Here is a 19468-nt window from a genome sequence, read left to right on the forward strand (position 1 = left end):
CTCAAGTCCCCGACTCGAGAAAGATAAAAACATGATCTGATTGAAAGTGTGTTAAGAAGACCCACGAAGTGTATCCTAGGGTTGAAGACCTTGAGTTACGAAGAGCGTTTGAGAGTCTTGAAAGTTCCAAGCATGTGCTATAGGCGTATCCGGGGAGACATGATTGAAGCATACAAATTCGTGCATGGATACTACGATTGCAAGAACCCACTGGAGCTGAATAGCCTGTGTAATACCCGGGGACATCAGTTCAAGCTCAAGAAGAAACAATGCAGAACAGCTCTCCGACAATCTTTCTTCACGAACAGAATCATAGACACATGGAACTCCTTGGACAAGAATGTGGTAGAAGCGCCGACAATGAACAGTTTCAAAAATCGCTTGGACAATGCACTGAAAGACTATATATATGTATAGCCCAAATGTCAGTATGCCTCTCACTACAAATTCCCACCAGCCAAGAAAAAGTTGATAGAATAGGCCACGGTCAAAAGATCGTGTAGGTTACCTAGCTCAAAGTTAGGCTAGGATAGCAACTGATCAAAAGATCAGACAAAGGCTCAACAACCTAAGTACCAGTCTGTCAACATATCATATCATATATCATATCAAGAAAAGCCGAATGCGAAAGTTTGTGTCAGTCGGCAACCGAGCTCACACAGCTGTTCCGTTTTACTCCCCTGTTTGTACTACATCTTTCGACTTTTGGCATTTTGTGGTGTTTAGGGACAGAAAATAATTGGTTTAGTCCTGTTTCATCGGGAAGTTAGCAGAAAAGGGTATGCTATCGACATTTGTAAAGCTGAAAAACATTCCCGAGAAGAATTTCAAGTTGTCAGTGTAGGCCTATGCTGTTGTCGATTAAAACATCGTGTGGTACAGATGGGTAAACCGGAACCATGCGTCTTTGTTATTGCCAATATGCTTTTGAATATTGGCAAAAATGGCCGACTTCCGTAGCATTATGCTTTGATGATCTGAAGAGACCATCCCCCGAATTCCCCCACGTGTCCATCAGAATAGCTATATGTATATAAGATTAGAGTAGTCCCTCTCTGGGCGAGGGCTGGTTGAAAAGAAGCTTGTTAATATTGCTTATGCCACAACCCTCGTAAAATAAAATTTGATTTGATTTGATTTGATTTGATTTGATTTGGCTTTGCGTCCAAAGGTGATTTGAGTGTTTGAATCCTTGAACACACACACACAACGAGATGCTCACTCAAATAAATCAACTCACTCCTGTTTAACTGGCTTTGCGTCCAAAGGTGATTTGCATGTTTTCTTTCTTTATTTGGTGTTTAACATCGTTTTCAACCACGAAGGTTATATCGCGACGGGGAAAGGGGGGAGATGGGATGGGAGATGGGATAGAGCCACTTGTCAATTGTTTCTTGTTCACAAAAGCACTAATCAAAAATTTGCTCCAGGGGCTTGCAACGTAGTACAATGTATTACCTTACTGGGAGAATGCAAGTTTCCAGTACAAAGGACTTAACATTTCTCACATACTGCTTGACTAAAATCTTTACAAAAATTGACTATATTCTATACAAGAAACACTTAACAAGGGTAAAAAGAGAAACAGAATTCGTTAGTCGCCTCTTACGACATGCTGGGGAGCATCGGGTAAATTCTTCCCCCTAACCCGCGGGGGGTACTTGCATGTTTCTTTCACAAGATTACACACACATTCACACACACATACACACACACACACACAGTGACACACACACACACACACACACACACACACACACACACACACACACACACACAGTGACACACACACACACTGCGATGCTCACTCAAATAAATCAAACTCGCTGGGATGACAAGGTGAGCTTACTCTTATTATTTTGTTTTTCAAAGGAAGTCACCATATTTCAGTGCTTTGAAAATACATGAAAGAACATAACACACGCACTTTAAATGCAACATCCGCACTATGTATTTAGGTTTGTTTTCCTTTCATGTAATTTATCTATCAACTTACAAAGTATACTTGAAAGGACATGTACAAATCAAGGCACTACAACTTTCCTTCCAGTGTCCAAAATATCACAATTGAAACATCAGCAGTTCAACACACTAAACCGTGATCCAAAATACCAATTCAGAGTCTTGTCTACATCACCAGTACAGTGGAATACCCCCCCCCCCCCCCCCACCCCCCTTTAGACCTCCACAAATCTGAAAAAATCGAGTCTTAAAAAGGAGGGAATCTTATACATTTACAGAGGGTAATGGACAGAAAGTCATGAAAACAGGGTCTTAAAAGGGGGGTTCCACTGTCAAAAAATCAGAATGGACAAACATGCTGGTCACAGGTTTTCATGGTTTGGCTTCATGTTCTTCCCATGGTTAAGGTAAAGGTTTGGTTTTATCTTCTCTCCCCACCTGAGCAAAGTAGAACAAATGTACAATGTGTGTGTGTGTGTGTGTGTGTGTGTGTGTGTGTGTGTGTGTGTTTCCACAGGTTTGGTTGCCTAAATCACCATAAGGCAACCATCCACACGTGGATGGCAACCTAAACTCTGGATGGGAACCTAATTGTGTGGATGGTCGCTTCATTTAACACCGTTAAATTGACTTTTTTGACGGAAAGAATGTCATAACAATGTTCAAAATGACATTCTTTCCGTCCTCTATAGGCGACGAAATAGGTCAAATTTTGTGCATTTTTTAGTGCAAAATTCTTCGATGCCGGAGCGAGTACTGCACCCAGTGCTGTTGTAGTGCAAGTGCACTAGAAAGGCACTACACCCAGTGCCGCCTCTTAGGTAACCATCCACACTTTAGGTATGTGTGTGTGTGTGTGCCTGCTTGCTTGCTTGTATGCATGAATGGTTGTGTGTGTGTGTGTGTGTGTGTGTGTATGTATGTGTGTGTGTTTGTGTGTGCCTGCGAGTGTGTGTGTGTGTGTGCAGCAATTCTCAAAATCAAGTTTAGGCTTTTTCTTTTTCAAACAGTAAGAATCAGCAAAAAAAATTTCAACAGAACAGAAAGAATTAATCATGTACATTTAACAAAACTCTTGCAATTAATCAACCCTCTCATGTGCAAATAAAACTGTCAAAACATCCTAAAAAAAAACAAGTCGCGTAAGGCGAAATTACTACATTTAGTCTAGCTGTGGAACTCACAGAATGAAACTGAACGCACTGCATTTTTTCACAATGACCGTAGTCCGCCGCTCGTTCAAAACGCAGTGAAACTGATGAGCCTGTTTAGCGCGGTAGTGGTTTCGCTGTGCTGCATAGCTTGCTTTTCTGTACCTCTCTTCGTTTTAACTTTCTGAGCGTGTTTTTAATCCAAACATATATCTATATGTTTTTGGAATCACGAACCAACAAGGAATAAGATGAAATTGTTTTTAAATCGATTTTGGAAATTTTATTTTAATCATAATTTTTATATTTTTAATTTTCAGAGCTTGTTTTTAATCCAAATATAACATATTTATATGTTTTTGGAATCAGAAAATGATGAAGAATAAGATGAACGTAAATTTGGATCGTTTTATAAAAAAAACCATTTTAATTACAATTTTCAGATTTTTAATGACCAAAGTCATTAATTAATTTTTAAGCCACCAAGCTGAAATGCAATACCAAAGTCCGGCCTTCGTCGAAGGTTGCTTTACATAAATTTCAATCAGTTTGATTGAAAAATGAGGGTGTGATGACAGTGCCGCCTCAACTTTTACAAAAAGCCGGATATGACGTCATCAAAGACATTTATCCAAAAAAATGAGAAAAAAAAACGTCTGGGGATTTCATACCCAGGAACTCTCATGTAAATTTTCATAAAGATCGGTCCAGTAGTTTGGTCTGAATCGCTCTACACACACACACACACACACACAGACACACCACACACACATACACCACGACCCTCGTCTCGATTTCCCCTCTATGTTAAAACATTTAGTCAAAACTTGACTAAATGTAAAAATCAGCATTTGCACGTAAAATATCACAGTCAATTTTTTGGATGGATCTTAAAGCGTAAAATATCTTTAAAAATAACAAACAACATCAACAAACAAACCCAAAAAAACCGCACACCCGATTCAGAATAGACGATGTTTGGAAATAACTCGGTCAGTCATGTATAGGTTGTGGAAGAGTGAATACTCTAGCTTTATTGAGTCAAACTTTCCCACATGACTGGGTGGCCGAGTGGTAACGCACTTGCGCTCGGAAGCGAGAGGTTGCGTGTTCGACCCTGGGTCAGGCCGCAATTTTCTCCCCCCTTTCCTAACCTAGGTGGTGGGTTCAAGTGCTAGTCTTTCGGATGAGACGAAAAACCGAGGTCCCTTCGTGTACACTACATTGGGGTGTGCACGTTAAAGATCCCACGATTGACAAAAGGGTCTTTCCTGGCAAAATTGTATAGGCATAGATAAAAATGTCCACCAAATACCCGTTTGACTTGGAATAAAGGCCGTGAAAGGTGAATGCTCGCCTAATAGGCTACTGAGCTTTACTGGCCGATGTGAATGCGTTATATATTGTGTGTAAAAAATGTCTGTTTGTCTGTCTGTCTGTAAAAAAATTCCATTTCAAACGGCAGAAATTAATATGTAAGCGCCTAGGGCTATATCTAGATTAGGCGCATAAAAATGATCACAATAATAATAATAATTAAAGGCCAATCACCAGCGAGGAGTGTGTCTGAAACATGTGGACAAGGAGCACATGCAGAAAGCTTGCCTCACTAAATGCAAGAGTATTCACTCTTTTACAACCTATACAAACCCAACAGAGTTATTTCTGGAGTCCGTCTATTACTCAGTGGTAGTTGAGTTAGGCCCCCCCAAAAAAAATAGTCTGTTTACGGTATCCCGACCGACCCTATTTTTTCGCGCGACCCTAGATTTTTTTTGGGCATTTGGGAAGAAAAAAAAGAAAGAAGAAAAAGTCTTTGTTTTTTTGGCAAAATAACTTAAAAATATGGGGTTTTTTGAGAAAAAAAAAGAAAAAAAAATCCCGACCTACCGACCCTATTTTTGGGGCCTATGTTACCGTAAACAGACTATTTTTTGGGGGGGCCTTATCAAGCATGGCATGTATTGCATGTATCCCTTTCAACAAGTCTGCACTGATCCGCTGTAAGAATTTCTACTTCAGGTACAGCTACATGCATGTATCAAACAACGAAACAATCAAAATGTCCTGAACATACTGTTGTCTCAGCAATTCCTTTCATGCATTTGGTATACAAACCTTGTATCTAATGCAAAGTTGGAGGCATTCAAAAACAGTCAACAAAGTGACACAATAATTTTACAACCAATCATCACTATCAGACATCATTCAAACATAATGATGATCACTGAAAATGTCAAACTCATTAACCAAAGGGAAGTAAGCGCTCAAAATATAGTAAATAAGAGTTACCCAGGGATCGCGTTTACGCACGATTTTTGCGTATTTGACGCATTTTAAAAGTCGCTGACGCGTTTTTTTCGCCGCGCCGCGTAAGCCATACGCAAAAATATTGTAACTTTTTCTTGTCTTCACGCAGCGCTTTTGCTCTGACTTAATAATCACCCGATCCTGAAACTGACTATAGGGCTCGAGAAGTGACGACACACATGAAATCTGCGCGTCAAAACTAAAGTCCGTTTCTTTTTGCATCGAAGTATCGCAAACGAACGTAACGAGGGTATTACCAGATAATGTCTTGTCGGATAATGAAACAGACATTAGCTGCTCTCCCATCTCGCGCTTCCAAAAGGCGGAAAGTGTGTCTAGTCGTATTAGAGCGGGAAACAAACTCGCAAGGCCCGAAGGTTGGAGACAGCAGGGGTGTTATTCGACAGGCGTGCGCGGAGTTCGACAGGAAAACTCGCCGTATTTAGGTAAGGAGTGTCTTTAAGTCTTTCGTGCGTGTTTTGTTTGTGTCTGTACGTGTTTTCGTAGTACGCAAAAATATTGGTCCGTGACGCGTTTTTTTCGTTTTGTTGCGTATGACTTACGCGTTTTTTAAAAAGCTAGCGCGATCCCTGGTTACCCGGAACCAATCTCCTAGCAGTCGGAAGAAAAATAAGCATTCAAATGAACATATTTGTTTTTGAAACTTCTAAATTAAATCTAATGATGATCCTTTTTCGAGGATGAAAATCAATTGTTCATTTTAAATTGCTTGTTATTCTTCAGGTGCCAGGTTCCGCATAACTCTCACATATTCTTGTTTTAGGGCGCTTAACTCCCTTTATCTTGTCATGAGCCCTTGGTTTGCCGCACTTGCTATCTTCTTCTTCTTCTGCGTTCGTGGGCTGAAACTCCCACGTACACTCGTGTTTTTTGCACGAGTGGAATTTTACGTGTATGACCGTTTTTTACCCCGCCATTTAGGCAGCCATACGCCGTTTTCGGAGGAAGCATGCTGGGTATTTTCGTGTTTCTATAACCCACCGAACTCTGACATGGATTACAGGATTTTTTCGTGCGCACTTGGTCTTGTGCTTGCGTGTACACACGGGGGTGTTCGGACACCGAGGAGAGTCTGCACACAAAGTTGACTCTGAGAAATAAATCTCTCGCCGAACGTGGGGACGAACTCACGCTGACAGCGGCCAACTGGATACAAATCCAGCGCGCTACCGACTGAGCTACATCCCCGCCCTGCCGCACTTGCTTATGATTTTTGTGAAATACCAACTGGCAAGAAACACACAAGTTGCAACTGTAAAATGAAATAAAATCAAGCACTAGATGGATCCCCCTCCTCCCCTAGCGCTAATCAAAAGCAATTCCGAAATTCAAATTGTAAATAATGTAAGACACTTCTTGTGGCAAAAATTACAACAAAAACTCCATGATCTTTTTGCGGTAGACTAGAGCCGTATGTAGAACAATTTGTATCCTTTTGACAGGTTTAAATTATATCTCAAAGAAAAGAAAGTTAGTTCCCCACAATAGTAAGATATAGTTGGCAGGTTTATTCATTTATTCATTTATTAATATTTACTCTTTTTTTATTTTCAAAATGTATTTTTGGGCTCAGGTATGCACTAGAGCTGATCGAGATCAGCTTGCCTCTACGCAAAAAAGTGAAAAGAAGTATCCTGCTGATAAAACCCAGAGACACTTAGGTGCATAATACACTGTAGTGTGTTTTTTTCTATCCACTTTTAACCTCAACTATCTATAGGTTTTTCTCTTTCTATTACCCGTTATTTTGATGTCAAACCCCCAACGCGGCACAATGATCGATAAGACGTGTGTGGCCGCCTAACGAATGAAGATGAAGATACAATTTTCCCTGCGAAGGTCTAAGCAAATGTTATTTATTTTATTAGTGAATATTTCTACGCACATACCCTCCCAGAGGGGAGGCTCATGGCGTTTACAATATGCCGTGTGAGATGGAATTTTTTACACAATATATCACGCATTCACATCGGCCAGTAAATCTCAAGCGTGTTAGGCGAGTATATACTTTTCACGGCCTATTATTCCAAGTCACACGGGTATTTGGTGGACATTTTTATATATGTCTATACAATTTTGCCAGGAAAGACCCTTTTGTCAATCGTGGGATCTTTAACGTGCACACCCCAATGTAGTGTACACGGGACCTCGGTTTTTCGTCTCATCCGAAAGACTAGCACTTGAACCCACCACCTAGGATAGGAAAGGGGGGATAAAATTGCGGCCTGACCCAGGCCTGAACACGCAACCTCTCGCTTCCGAGCGCAAGTGCGTTACCACTCGACCACCCAGACATGTAGGAGACATTCCTCAGTTGACGGACACGGGGGGGAAAGAGGCGGTCTTGCCTTTACTTGGCTTGGTCACCTCGGTGCTGCCCCGCACAGACGCTGACAGTTCTTTGCGCATTTTCTCAGCTTTCATCATTTTGGACGTGACGTGCAGCGGGGGCAGAATCTTATCCACCTTGGGTGATTTGGGGAACTTGAGCAGCGCCGACACCTTGCTCAGAATGTTCCTGCACACACGCAGCATCAAGAATGACACACACTCACACACAGACCTGGGGACCCCTATTTTGCACTTGGAGTATTCTCAAGCAAACCTTGGTGTATTTTTTAAAAAAATGAGCGTACTCCACACAGCATTTGAACATCAATGATTCAATCATGTTTCATACGCGTCTGTTGCACCGCTAATTTTCATTGCAGACAGCAGCATTTTTTGGCAATAATGACTGATTTGTGCAAAAAGATTTTGGAAAGACTTACAATATTGGGAATGGTGTAGCTTTTGTAAATTAAAGTGCCAAAAAGATAACAAGAACAAAAAAATCAGTCGTGTCAACTATGAAACTTGATTTTTTTTTTATTGCCTTTAACTACTCCTTTTTCACACTACTTGTGACAATACTTACTCTACTTGTGCTTTCCGTTCGTCAATGATGAGCTGGTGTTCATCGATTTCTTTGCGCGGTATATTCTGTGGTGCTACCAGCTGGTGAAGGAACAGTGAACAGACAATGTGAACAGTGAACATGCAGGTACAGTAAAACCTGAGTCTAGTGGACCCTTGTTGTAACGGCCACCTGCTACATACGGACAGTTTATCATGGAACGAACACGATTTCAACAATAACTAACCTTTAACGGACGGACACCTGCCACTTACAGATGCGGACACAATTTTTCCGACCGTAGGAAGTGTAAACACTGTCACAAACGGACACTACGTACATGAAAATTTAAGTTTATTTTATTTAAGTAATTTTATTTAAGTTTTTACCTTGTGTTTTGTGTTGAAAAATAAATACATACTCCAGGATTGACAAAAAGTGTCTTGTACATTTTACGTGCTCTTTGTAAAATATTGGCCCGGCCCCTCCACCTGTGAAGAAAGGACACCTGTCTAATAGGGACACCATTACCATACCCCAAGGGTGTCCTTTAGAGACAGGTTTTACTGTATGACACATATGTGAAAACAAAAAGTTACATTGATGGGGAGAGAAGTACTTGTGACACAAAAAAGGAACTCCAGAAGGTGGGCGAGACACTGCGACTCAAACATCATCAACAAAAGGGAAGAAAACTCAGGTGAAGGAACAGTGACAGAGAACATGCTTCACAGCCATAGTTACCGAAACATTTTAAATTTGATACAGTACTTTGCCACAGGCAGACACTAGCCCAGCAATGAAAAGTGAAAACATAATTTTCTTGTGTTTAGCAAGGTAGATGAAGATACATCTAAACTGAAGTGTTCCACTTGTGAACACCCTTCCTGTAACCACTTGTGAACACTGTGTGACATACTAGCAAATGTTAAGTGTTTACCATGTGTGCTACTTTTGCAAGTAGAATTATATATTATGCCACAAAGAGTTCAAAAACTGGTTACAGAAAGGGTGTTCTTCTTTTCTTCTTCTTCGTTCATGGGCTTAGACTCCCACGTACACTCGGGTTTTTGCACGAGTGGATTTGTACGTGTATGACCGTTTTTACCCCGCCATTTAGGCAGCCATACGCCGCTTTCGGAGGAAGCATGCTGGGTATTTTCTTGTTTCTATAACCCACCGAACTCTGACATGGATTACAGGATCTTTTCCGTGCGCACTTGGTCTTGCGCTTGCGTGTACACACGAAGGGGGATAAGCCACTAGCAGGTCTGCACATAAGTTGACCTGGGAGATCGGAAAAATCTCCACACTTAACCCACCAGGCGGCCAGCGACCGGGATTCGAACCCTCGACCTTCTGATTAAGAGGCCGACGTCTTACCACCCCGCCACGGCGCCCGTCGAAAGGGTGTTCAAAAGTGGAACATTTCAATATACAATGTAGACGTAACGCTGACCTTGAGCCTGGCGCCCACACTGAACCTGACGCTGCGCTTGCTGGCCATGAAAGTCAAGGCTACTGCCTCCTGTGCCATGACGCGCACGCTGCCGTGGTGGTTGAGTCGCAGGCAGATGGGCTGGAAGGGGGGCGCGTGTACGTGAGTCTCCTGGTCCTTCCACTGCCACCGCCGCTTCCTGGCCCCGAACATGTCCAGCTCTATCCCCATGTACTGGTCGTAGTACAGCCTGCAGGCAAAAGGTAAACAAGGTCAAGGTCAAAAGGTTAAGGTCAAAAGTTCAATGTCATGCAAAAAATGCAGTTTCCATGGATTCACAGCAAGGCTTGTGGAAAGCCTCATATTATCAGAACACAGCAACAGTCTGTTTCACAAGTCAAAAAGTTATTGAAATTGAAAGCGATAATGTTCCATAAAAATCAAAGAAATAGTAGGGTCCTTGGGGGTGTGTTTTATGTCATCAAAGCACAACAGATTTCAGACTCGGCGACTACCTCAGAAAGAAGGGTCAAAATAAATGACTATGTATCGATTGAACACTGGATTTTTCATCTTTGAGCCATGTGACGTCCAAGACCTTTGTTGATTATTCAAAATTTCTGTTCATATATGTAAATGCATGTATACCTATTTTTAAGGCCCCTCCTTTTTAAGACCCGCGCGGTTTTTTTCAGATTTATAGAGTTTTTAAAAGGGGGTTCCACTGTGTATCACTAAAGCTGAACTCACTTGACATTGCCATTGAGGAAGTAGACGGTGCCGTAACCATGGGGATCGAACATGGCGAGGATGTGAGCGTCGGGCGTGTCGTCCAGCACGATGTAGGTGTACTGACCCAGCGTCACGCTGGTCACCATCACCGCCAGCCGGCCCGACGGGTAGCTGTCCTCGGGTCAAGGAAATAACCATTTTCATGTAACCAAGTGCCGCGAAGCAATTTTTATATAATACAAAGTCATACAAGAGTGAGTTTTGGCTAAATAAATAGCCCTGTAAAATCTGCTAAGTGAACCCAAAGTTTTGCAAGAGCATACCTGGTGGCAACAGCAGCCAGACTCTCTTACAAACAGTTCACATCTCATGGGTGTGCTGTGTACCAACATACCAGAAACTTGAGGTAGGGGTATTGGTGGATGGACCGGCACGGTTGGCCTAGTGGTAAGGCGTCCGCCCCGTGATCGGGAGGTCGTGGGTTCGAACCCCGGCCGGGTCATACCTAAGACTTTAAAATTGGCAATCTAGTGGCTGCTCCGCCTGGCGTCTGGCATTATGGGGTTAGTGCTAGGACTGGTTGGTCCGGTGTCAAAATAATGTGACTGGGTGAGACATGAAGCCTGTGCTGCGACTTCTGTCTTGTGTGTGGCACACGTAAAATGTCAAAGCAGCACCGCCCTGATATGGCCCTTCGTGGTCGGCTGGGCGTTAAGCAAACAAACAAACAAAAAAATTGGTGGATGGGGGAGGGCAGGGTCTCAAATCGAAGAAAAGTATAAATCTTAAAAAAAATAATTTGCTTAAAATAGTACAAGGCAAAATAAAGACGAGGCTTCATATTGCCAACACACACACACACAAGCACAAGCCGAGAGCTGTTGCATTGGACAAGGATACAAAACATTGCCAGTGCCGTCAGGAAACATGGTGAGGAATTTGTTTCCCTTGGGGTAGTACTTCTCTACCAGCGGTCTGTCGCGTACCTGAAACATACAGCGCTGTTAGCACATTGACAAACATTAGCACTGTTAGCATTGTGGCTCTTGCTCCTCCCCACCCCCTTATTTTACCATTTGTGCCACCAACACCACATTCCCTCTCCCCAAGCTCACAAGAAGAACACATCAGCGCCTTACATTTCCCGTGGCGATCATGGCGGGGTGGAGGGGCTCCGGCACGAACACCTCCATGTCAGCATCCTCCATCCCCAGGGGGGAGGGGGGGCGTATTGTCCATCCCTCCTCCAGGCACCGCTGCGATGAAAGCTGGTAGTTGATGGTCTTCATCTGACGAGCTGTGCGGTGAGACCAGCAATCGATATTACTTATCACATCATGGTTGAAAGAATCTCAAACAAATGAGGCATAAGACATAAGAAATAAGATAATTTATTGTCCATACAATTAAACAATGGATGGAAAAGTTTGGTTCGTCTGCTCTTAAACAACCAAAGATATGAAAACAAACAAAACATAAAAACATACGAAGTACTCCAGACTGACAGAGCGCTACTTTCAGATTTCAGAAACAAAGAAACATGTCATATGCAAATTAGAGAGCTTACTTCCCTTTGCTTCTCAGATGGCATCATTGTAAACTACATATATCCATCAGAAAAACTCAAAGGTAGTCTTTTCTGGGTTCTCTCAGATGGCATCATGGTGAGCTACATATATCCATCAGAAAAACTGAAAGGTTGTCTTTTCTGGGTTCTCTCAGACGTCAACAAACACAGTCTAAACTGCTTTCATTAGGTTAGGTTTCATCAAAGTCACAGGCAGATTTTGGTATACATTTATGATGTAGAAAAAAACCACAACAACACTGATTCATTTTAAAACGTACTGACTTTCACAGCCCGGAGCACGCTATTGGTTCTTGTGTCTCATTCAAGATCATGCACTAACAAAAAGTTGAAATCTGTTGACAGATTATACAATCAAACCCTTAAATTTAAGAATCTTAACCACATGGCCTTACATAAAAGACATACTCTACATCTTTTTAAAAAGGAAAACAGATCTGCACTCACAAAAAGAGACTTATCACTTGTACACTGCATGCCTAAGACAGACTTCACATCTGTTTTAATGAACCCTAAACAAACCTGAGTTTAATAAACACTGGAAGCTCAAATGATGTGAGTCAAGTTATACCGAGCATGTGCAGAATAACTGGTCAATAACGCGGCACACCATGACATGACATGCAACAACACTCGTATAAGTTATCAAAGTGAAAGCCACAATACTTCTTTTCAATAATTTCTTTGCACCACTACCCCCACCCTCCCTCCCTCCCCAACACACAAACCAAACCCACACAAACCATCAGAAAACTGACAGCAATACAATGTACATTTTCTTCATCATACAATAGCACAATCACAATATATCCAAGGGAGGCACTCACTCACACACACACACACACACACACACACACACACACACACACACACACACACACACACATGCTCACACACACACACACACACACACACACATGCTCACACACACACACACACACACACACACACATACATGCTCACGCACGCACGTGCGCACACACACACACACACGCACGCATGCATGCACACACGCACGCACGCACGCACACACACACACACACACACACACACACACATACATGCTCACGCACGCACGCACGCACGCGCACACACACACACACACACACGCACACACACACACACACGAGCACACACACACACACACACACACACACACACACACACAGAGACATTGCATGATTTTCACACATGACCATGACAAAAGCTGATCATTAGTCACACGTCATTCACGTCATTCACTACGGACGACAGAAAGAGGAAGGGGGGTGGGCAAAGGGTGGTGGGGTGGTGTTGAGCAGGGTGGAGATTGGGGGAATGAAGCCATGAAGCTGATGGAGACAGGAGAAGGAAAGCAGGTGGTGAAGTGGGGTGGGGGATTGTGGTGGGGGGGGGGGATTGTGGTGGGGGGGGGGGGTTAAACTAGAGAGGGCAATTATACCACATCCAGCAACACTAACAGCCATAACTACACCACCAGCAATTAACAACAACAGCAACCACAATGGCATAAGCAGATCATCTCAACCAGCACCCAGATAGAATAGTCTTGGCACAAAGATGCAGGCTATCATGTTGCCATGTTGAACCACCAGATAGAATAGTCTTGGCACAAAGATGCAGGCTATCATGTTGCCATGTTGAACCACCAGATAGAATAGTCTTGGCACAAAGATGCAGGCTATCATGTTGCCATGTTGAACCACCAGATAGAATAGTCTTGGCACAAAGATGCAGGCTATCATGTTGCCATGTTGAACCACCAGAATATCTGTACAAGTTTTAGCTTCTTTTTTATAATTCAGAAAACTCTTAATTTTTTTTAAAAACTTTAATTCAATGCAATGAATTATTTCTTGTTTTGAGACAATACCATTTATTTGTTGGTAAATGAATTAAAATATGAGGATAATGAACGAGCATTCTTTCTCAGAGAGATAACTATCGTAGCTATATAGCCCATCCAAAACAACTGCACATAAAATTAAATTAAATACATGTAACTGCATCACCAAGAACAACACAGCGGGAAGTGTACATAACACAGATAAGGAATACATAATGACAACAAGTAAAGACATCCATTTAGCGTCTTGGGGGAGACGGATGCATGGACACACAAACCAGGGCTGTTACACACTTTACAAATACACGTCATACAATTTTCCTTCATACAAGTTCTTCGTTCGATACAGGTGGAACAATCCTCTTCCAGGATATATGAAATACATGGGAGACCACTCTGCAAACCTTCTTGTCCTGCCAGAATGCTCTGCCCATGTGGCATGGGTCCTTGAGTGGCTTGACCGCTGCGTAGTCCAGCTAACGTGGCTGTGTGGAGCAAATGACTACTTCATCACTTCATTCCACCTCAAGTTAATACATCAATGTGAGGGATGTAACAAAATACTTCATAAATGTTTCCTTTGGTTCTGTGCGGTTTTTTTAAGCAAGCTAATATCTTTTTGATCATGATGATCACCACTTGAAAATGTATAAGCGTGTACAGTAAAACCTGCGAGCAAAGGACGCTCTTGGGGAGCCTTGCCACTGTCCTTTGTAGCAAGGTGTCCTTTCTTATGAATATGAATACGCCAACATTTTGTTGGAGAAAAAAACACCCAACAGCCAAATGAATTACATGATTATTTGTTAGTGGTACATGTAGTTTTATTGTATGTATGTGTGCATGTTTATATATAAATAATTAAAAAAAATAAAAAAAATATCAATGATCAAATCTGTTAAGGCCTAAAAAAAAAATAGGTGTGGTTACGGTAACCCGACCTACCCTATTTTTAGGGGCCGACCCTATAACTTTTTATTACATTTGTCAAAAAACAAAAAACAAAAACAAAAAAAACGAGTGCAGAAAACGCAATGAAAGCGAAATCGCCCGAGTCGCACACTTATTTCCCTGTCAAGTAGGTTTAATTTGTACACATTAGAAAAAAAAGTAAAAAAAAAATAAAAAAAAAGTGATTGCCTACCTTCCTACCCTATTTTTTGGCTATGTTACCGTAACCACACCTATTTTTTTTTGGCCTAACTATCACATTACATTTATTTGGAGATCATCAATGCTCAAAGACTAGAAATTGAATACAATGGACACACCCCCCTCCCCCTCCTCATATTAAGACACCCCATTTCAAGGCCCCATTTTTCCAGGACTTTAATTTCTGTTAAGGCCCCCAAAAATAATAGGTGTGGTTACGGTAACATAGCCAAAAAAAATAGGGTAGGAAGGTAGGCAATCACTTTTTTTTTTTAAACTTTTTTTTCTAATGTGTACAAATTAAACCTACTTGACAGGGAAATAAGTGTGCGACTCGGGCGCTTTCGCTTTCATTGCGTTTTCTGCACTCGTTTACTTGGGTTTTTTTGTATTTTTGTGACAAATGTAATAAAAAGTTATAGGGTCAGCCCCAAAAAATAGGGTAGGTCGGGTTACCGTAACCACACCTATTTTTTTTTTAGGCCTAATAAGGTATGTACATTCCCCTACATTTAAAGACTCCCTTCCTTTTCAGATCTGACCTTTTTTTTTTAGATTTCTGGAGGTACGTACTTCGATACACTGTCATTTTGTTGTGGTCTTAAAGAAAAACACCTACCAGCAAGTTTCCCTGATTCGTGCATTGCAGCGGGGAAAGAAAAGCAAACAATTCAAGCAAGGGATTCAAAGTGAACAAGCAACACAAAATACCTGTCAACCTTCAATCTAAACAACAGTAACTTTAACTTGCAAATAAGGATAGCAGTATCGAAGCCGGAACCAACAATTCAATCAGGGGGAAGAATATAAAAAAACAATGGTTCACATATTTATCAGACAAAAACCCATTAACATTTAATTGTTTTGAACAAACAACTGCAAGAAAATGGCAAACAATATCAATAACTGGAAAAAACAACAAGCACTCACTTCCACAGACAGATTCAAGCAGGGATACCGATATGGCACTGTTTGTACATGTAAAACATATTAAAGAAAAATTGCTTATGCTCTTGAACATCAAACACTATACACACATACCAGGAATTGTTTCAAACTCGTGTTATATGTTTTCATTAGTTTCCCATTACAATAAAAAGCATTACAACAGCAACAACTCAGAAGCAAAATGTAATATGCCTTTGAACTTATCTAATTTATTTGTATCCTTGATGTGTATAATTATTTGATTTGAAATTGTGTACAGAATAATTGATTTATGTATGCTTTTGTGAGGTGCTTAGAACTGTTTTAGGATTTGCGCCATATAAATATCCTCATTATTACAAATTATTTCCTAATGTGTCCTTACTGCTTGCTTTATCTAGTCTCAAAGTATGACCTTCTGTGTAGCTGTTTGATACAGAAGTTCTAGGACTTTTCATGAGTTTCACTGGTGTATCATTAAAAACGCCATGTCTGTCTTTCTGTCAACCTATCTGTCAATCAATCAATCAATCACTGAGTTTTATATCGCGCATATTCCGTGGGTACAGTTCTAGGCGCTCTGCAGTGATGCCGTGTGAGATGAAATTTTATACGGCCAGTAGATTGCAGCCATTTCGGCGCATATTTACCTTTCACGGCCTATTATTCCAAGTCACACGGGTATAGGTAGACAATTATTAACTGTGCCTAAGCAATTTTGCCAGGAAAGACCCTTTTGTCAATCGTGGGATCTTTAACGTGCACACCCAATGTAGTGTACACGGGGGGAGGTTCGGACACCGAAGAGAGTCTGCACACAAAGTTGACTCTGTGAAATAAATTTCCGCCGAACCTGGGATCGAACTCACGCTGACAGCGGCCAACCGAATACAAATCCAGCGCGCTACCAACTGAGCTATATCCCCGCCCTGTCAGATGGATCATATTGCTAGTGCTAGTTTGTTTGGAATGAATGATACATCTGGGCAACAGTCTGTACAATTAGTATGTCAGTTGTATCCTAAATGTTCCCAGTGCACTCTGTCATTGTTTACTGTCCTTCACAGTGAAGCATTCAGTTTTCAAAACTCTGGAGTTTATTTTGTACATGTGCTGAAATACATGTACATCTGGAATCAGCGCGCAGACAAACCCTGAGTACATGTGTTTTGTGTGAACATTTCCATAGTGCATTAGGCAATCAGAACACTGAGGACAGCTAAGTTTAAGTCACTGTATGGTGATATACATCGCTATTGATAAACATGTAGGTCTGACATTGCAAAGGTTAGAGTGCAGAGGTTAAAGTGCAGTCGCTACGGTACAATATGCCATATTGACACAGAACCTTCAGAATAATGTACAATACTCAAACTTCAAGTGCACAAAATATACATACAGTGCACATATATAGTTGATTTACACACGACAAACACAAGACTACATAATGTACAGAGCCAGCAAAACAACACTTCAGAACCATAAGTGTTTCAACCTCGACTCATAACTAGAAAAGCAAATGCAGTGGCAAGACAGTTTCCATAAAAGGCCCAACTGAAAGGAAGTGGTTTTGTCCAAACTTGCCAAACAAATGAAGAGCATGAAGGCTAGCTGTCATCATACACTGGTGCTCCAGCTTCAAAAACGTGAAGGAAAACGACAATTTATAATGTTTTGACCTGAATAACTCAACACCAAAGTGAAAGTTGAAGTGACCTTGAATTTTGAAGAGGTTAAAACTGACTTGTCCCATGTCTGGAGGGTCATTGACCTCAGGAGCGTGTGAAGTTTCAAAACTCTATAGCTTCCATAACCTCTGAGAAAAGCTCAACGCTATTTAAATGTTCATGTAAGTAACTTAACTTTCTTGGGTTTTTTTAATTCTTGATTTTGGAATGTCTGGGGTCTTATCTGTTTGGGATGTTTCTTATAGCTAAAACAATAGTAATTGACAGCAGGTTCTCTTGTCACATACAGAGTGAAACATCAAGATACAACAAAAATCACTACAGTGGAACGCCCATTGAGACCCCCCTATCTTGTAAAGACCCTGATTTCTCAGATTTTCTGTTCATAACCTTGGTAAATTTACCCCCATTTTAAGACTTCCTCGTTCGTAAGTCATGACTTTTCCACAGTTTTGGAGATCTTAAAAGGGGGGTTCCACAGTTCATAGACATCAAAAATCACTACACACACATGTGCAGTAAGAACTCCACACGTAACACAGACACACAGGCAGAAATTGGTGAGATTACACACCGGGTTAGTGACTGGTGCAGTAAAACCCTGCATCCAAGCAGGGAACGTACACGCACACACGCCAACAGCCACCTACATACCCATGTCTTTAAACATGCCACCCCCGCCCCCACCCCCACCCAGGGTGGCGGGTTTGAGGGACATTTGGGCGGGCCGACTTTGAGCACCCGATGCTGGGGCTCCACTACTGCCCCCCGCTGCCACAGATGGAAGGTTACCATAGCAACATTCTATTATTCGTCATATTACAGAAAAACTGACAGTTAAAATGAGAACTTGAAGTTGGAAGGAGTGAAGAAAAATTATCAAAATGAAAACGAAGAGAAAAAGAAAGTGAAAAAGCAGGCAAAGAAACGTGTCTGCCTCAATAAGCACGCTTGCTCTTCCCATGTTGTGTCTTCATCAACACAAGCCTTCATTCACACGCTTGAGTCAACTCATGACCAAACTAGTCAACAAGCAAACAATCAACCACACAGACACACAAACTGACAGACAAACAAACACACTAAGTCACCACTGTCAGCCTAACCATGAACAAAGCCACAGCTGTCGTGCCGCATGAAAAGAAAAAAGTGTGAACTTGTAAGGTACAGAACATCCACCCAGTTAACTCACATGAATAAAAGTTGGCCTGGGTTCCAATGGCTTCCTGCTGTCTTCTGACCATCTCTCGCTGCCGCATTCTGAACAAGAATACAGTAGTGTATGTTATGTTCGGTCTTCATCTTAAAGGCCTACTCCACCTTGTGAAAACAGTTATATGCCTATACAAAAGTTTAACTGCTTTTCAATTTGTTCATGGCTGATTCGCAACAACAACAAACAACAAGAATAGCAGGAAGAGCAAAAAAGAGAGTAGGAAGAAGAGGAAACGTGGGATAATGTGGAATATGTGTGTGTGTGTGTGTGTGTGTGTGTGTGTGTGTGTGTGTGTGTGTGTGTGTGTGTGTGTGTGTGTTCGTGCATGCATGCCTACGAGCAGGCATACCTCTGCGTGTGTGTGTGTGTGTGTGTGTGTGTGTGTGTGTGTGTGTGTGTGTGTGTGTATGTGTGTGTGTGTGTGTGTTCGTGCATGCATGCCTACGAGCAGGCATACCTCTGCGTGTGTGTGTGTGTGTGTATGTGTGTATGTGTATGTGTGTGTGTGTGTGTGTGTGTGTGTGTGTGTATGTGTGTGTGT

At 41.7% G+C, this 19468-nt stretch overlaps 1 protein-coding gene across 4 annotated transcripts in view; it reads right to left on the reverse strand.

The window, feature by feature from the left end:
• Positions 1–1832: 1832 nt before the first annotated feature.
• Positions 1833–19468, reverse strand: part of LOC138983521 (glutamate-rich protein 6-like) — a 32484-nt gene continuing 14848 nt past the window's right edge. For 2 of the 4 annotated variants that reach the window (XM_070356780.1, XM_070356779.1), the window contains 9 exons: positions 18904–18971; positions 18366–18482; positions 14349–14429; positions 11650–11807; positions 11411–11496; positions 10529–10681; positions 9800–10028; positions 8362–8441; positions 1833–7962 (listed from right to left, as the gene is read on the reverse strand). In XM_070356780.1, the coding sequence (XP_070212881.1) occupies positions 7755–7962; positions 8362–8441; positions 9800–10028; positions 10529–10681; positions 11411–11496; positions 11650–11807; positions 14349–14429; positions 18366–18482; positions 18904–18971 (1180 nt within the window). In that variant the 3' untranslated portion in view covers positions 1833–7754. The remainder of the gene's footprint in view (positions 7963–8361; positions 8442–9799; positions 10029–10528; positions 10682–11410; positions 11497–11649; positions 11808–14348; positions 14430–18365; positions 18483–18903; positions 18972–19468) is intronic. The other 2 variants (XM_070356781.1, XM_070356782.1) reach the window with 2 other exon arrangements.

The sequence above is a fragment of the Littorina saxatilis genome, linkage group LG13 (genome assembly GCF_037325665.1).
Source record: "Littorina saxatilis isolate snail1 linkage group LG13, US_GU_Lsax_2.0, whole genome shotgun sequence".
In the NCBI taxonomy this organism is placed as follows: Eukaryota; Metazoa; Mollusca; class Gastropoda; order Littorinimorpha; family Littorinidae; genus Littorina; species Littorina saxatilis.